Source organism: Morone saxatilis, unplaced genomic scaffold, assembly GCF_004916995.1.
Source record: "Morone saxatilis isolate NCDOM2014 unplaced genomic scaffold, NCSU_SB_2.0 Contig16, whole genome shotgun sequence".
NCBI classification, from domain to species: domain Eukaryota; kingdom Metazoa; phylum Chordata; class Actinopteri; family Moronidae; genus Morone; species Morone saxatilis.
The window spans coordinates 1,206,911-1,209,955 of record NW_023339718.1 but is presented as its reverse complement, the minus strand read 5'-3'; the positions used below and the strand labels follow the sequence as shown (position 1 = coordinate 1,209,955).

General features: G+C 41.0%; 1 protein-coding gene across 1 annotated transcript in view; it reads left to right on the top strand.

The window, feature by feature from the left end:
- The window catches only part of pes (pescadillo), a 6,885-nt gene extending 4,304 nt beyond the window's left edge, over positions 1-2,581 (top strand). The window contains exons 10-15 of the mRNA XM_035659038.1: positions 117-247; positions 376-501; positions 921-1,105; positions 1,519-1,667; positions 1,767-1,934; positions 2,169-2,581. Of these exons, the coding sequence (XP_035514931.1) occupies positions 117-247; positions 376-501; positions 921-1,105; positions 1,519-1,667; positions 1,767-1,934; positions 2,169-2,243 (834 nt within the window). The 3' untranslated portion in view covers positions 2,244-2,581. The remainder of the gene's footprint in view (positions 1-116; positions 248-375; positions 502-920; positions 1,106-1,518; positions 1,668-1,766; positions 1,935-2,168) is intronic.
- The last annotated feature ends 464 nt before the right edge of the window (positions 2,582-3,045 follow it).

Below are 3,045 nucleotides of genomic sequence, written 5' to 3'. Positions count from 1 at the left end.
TGCAGAGTAATGCGCATATATATGTGTATATATATATATATATGTATATGTATATGTATATGTATATATGTGTGTATATATATGTATATGTGTTTTACTTTCGTGCTTTTCTTCAGGAGGACATTGAAAAGCTGGAGGCGAAGGAAAAAGAACAGAAACAGCTGGAAGCTCAAAAAAAGCTTTTTGACGGGCTTAAGTTCTTCCTCAACAGAGAAGTGCCCCGAGAGTCACTGGCTTTTGTCATCAGGTGAGTCAGAGCAGTGAAACTCTCAGCACATTTTGAGTTTCACAGGGAAAATTCAGAAACTATCCTTGTAAAGCCAAACTAACACACAACCCTTTTCTCTATGTTTGTGTATTGCTTCTGCCTTCCAGGTGTTTTGGTGGCGAGGTGTCTTGGGACAAGTCCGTTTGCATCGGCAGCACATACGAAGTGACAGATGAGACCATCACGCATCACATTGTTGACAGACCTAACGTCGATAAACAGTATATCAACAGGTAAATGACTGTTGTTTGTCCTTATTTTTAACCTCTTCTTGTACATAGAACACATCCGTTTTTAAACAGCAATTCCATTTGTAGTATATTTCTGAATACAGGAAGTCTCTGCTGATAGATGCTCCTTGGTGCTCCTCTCTCCTTGTACATTACCATATCCTCTACAATGCCTCCTTTCAGAATCGTTTTTCTGCTCTCTTGCACCAAAACAGCCCTCTGTTCTTCATCATGTTTGACAGACCCTGTCCTCTTTCTTTATCTCCCTCACATATTCCTCCAGCAGAGGAGACTAAAAAAAGACCCTCAATTTATATAAATACAAGATATGTGCTCTTTGTTTTCATATGAGAACAGGGAAATAAACAAAATGCATCACAAGAGGTTCTTTTAATAGCTTTTACTGTGATGATCTGTTTCAGGTACTACATCCAGCCCCAGTGGGTGTATGACTGTATCAATGCCAAAATCGTCCTGCCTGTGGAAGACTACTTCCTTGGAGTGACTCTGCCCCCCCACCTCTCCCCCTTCGTGGAGGAGAAGGACGGAGACTACGTGCCCCCTGAAAAACTAAAGATCATGGCTTTACAGCGAGGAGAAAAACCTGGTACGGACCTACGCTTTTCTCTGTCATATCTTTCATACTGTGCATATAATAACTTTTCACATACTATAAACACACTCACTTAATCATAGTGATTATAATTAGGATGTTTGGGATGTATTTAGTCTACAGTCAGTGTTCAAGCCATGATTACACACATGTAATAGTAAGTTAATTATGTGACTTCTAAAAATAATGCACCTGTAATAAATTAGGTGGCTCGTTGTAGGAGGTGAATGTGTTTTTATACTAAAGAATATTATTTTCATCGATTAGAGTAAAAACAAATCTCTTACATTCATTGTGAGTCTGTGTTGTAAAATAATTAAACAGTAAGCCTAAAAATAAATATTTTTTATGGGCTGGGTAAATTCAGACCGTGGACATATCATTGATATATTTTACCTCCATCGTAGCCCATGGACAGGAAGAAGAGGAAGACGAGGAGGAGGAGGAGGGTGAGGATGAAGAGGAGGAAGATGACAACGAAGAGGAGGAAGATGATGAAGAAGAGGCAGATGAGAAGAATCTTAAGAAGATGGAAGAGCAGAGATCCCAGGGCAAGGTAAGAAACTTGGAACCCTTTCCTTTACTGTCCGTCTTTTCCTGTTCATACAAACTAGTGGAGCCTTTAATCAACTCTCCTCTCGTTCCTTTTTTTTAGTCTCTGCAAGTCAAAGTGACACCTGGCAAAGTGAAGGTGGAAAACCCAGCCCGCTTGGAGGAGGAGGAGAAGGCAGAGGAGAAACGTCTGGCTATCATGATGATGAAGAAAAAGGAAAAGTACCTCTACGACAAGATCATGTTTGGAAAGAAGAGAAAAGTCCGAGAGGTTTGTTCCATTTTGTTATTGATTAAATATGGATTCACGTATAGATAAGACTGTGTACAGATAACATTCTTACATATTTAACATTGGATCCTTTATGTTCTGTATGAGGCATTGTATCTCGGGCTGAGAATGTTTAACAGTATTGTATGGAGTACACTGAAACCCAGCGATGACCCCCCCCGGAGTTCACTGACCTCTGAAATGACATTAACTGCATTCATTCTCCTCTTCCAGGCTAACAAGCTCGCAGCCAAGAGGAAGGCCCACGACGATGCTGAAAAATCAAAGAAGAAGAAGACCAGAAAATGACTCGTCTGTTGATGTATTTGTCAGACTGACATTATGTATTTAACTTCATGAGATAGTGTGTTACAGGTTGACATGTCATAAAACCTGTAAGTGCATTAGAGAGCTCTGTGAGTGAGTTGTATGCACCGTGATGTAGGTGCATTGACCTCTGCATAATTTCAAGCTGAAATGCAGGATGTGGTATATGATGACTGTGTAATTATTAATGTAAAAGTGACTGTTTGCCTTTGTTTGTACGAACTGTTCCACAATACACAAAATATTTCTTCCACTTTATTCTAAGATCTGTATTTGAATTGGTCTGTATTTTAAAGTAAAAATACAACAAATTAAGCCTTTTACTTGTGATCTTGCAACAATAATTGAATTCAGTTGAGGTTTCTTACTGTTGGTTAGCTACTGTGTGTTTTGGCATATGAAAGAGTTTATATTCTAGAAGGATTAGTTCCGCTTCAAGTGAGCAGTTAGTCTGTACATAGTAGATGAGTTGCCCTCGGGTGTCACTTCCCACAGCTGTGTATGAATCCGAAGAGATGCTCACAAAATAGGGAAATACTGTCCACATCTGCAGTGGGCAAAGGCTGAGGTCACCGTGGTGCTGTTGGTGGGGTCGTCTTGAGTGAATCGTCCACATAGGGCCAGTGGGTGTTGATGACGAAGGAGCACAAGCCCCTCTGCCCTCTGAGATGCTGCAGCGATCGCAGTGGGCCTGAAGGCCAGGCCGGTCGTGCCCCGCTCTCCTCAATCTCCTCATTCAGTTTGTGACACTCCCTGCCCCCTCTCACCCTGATCTGCATTCCAC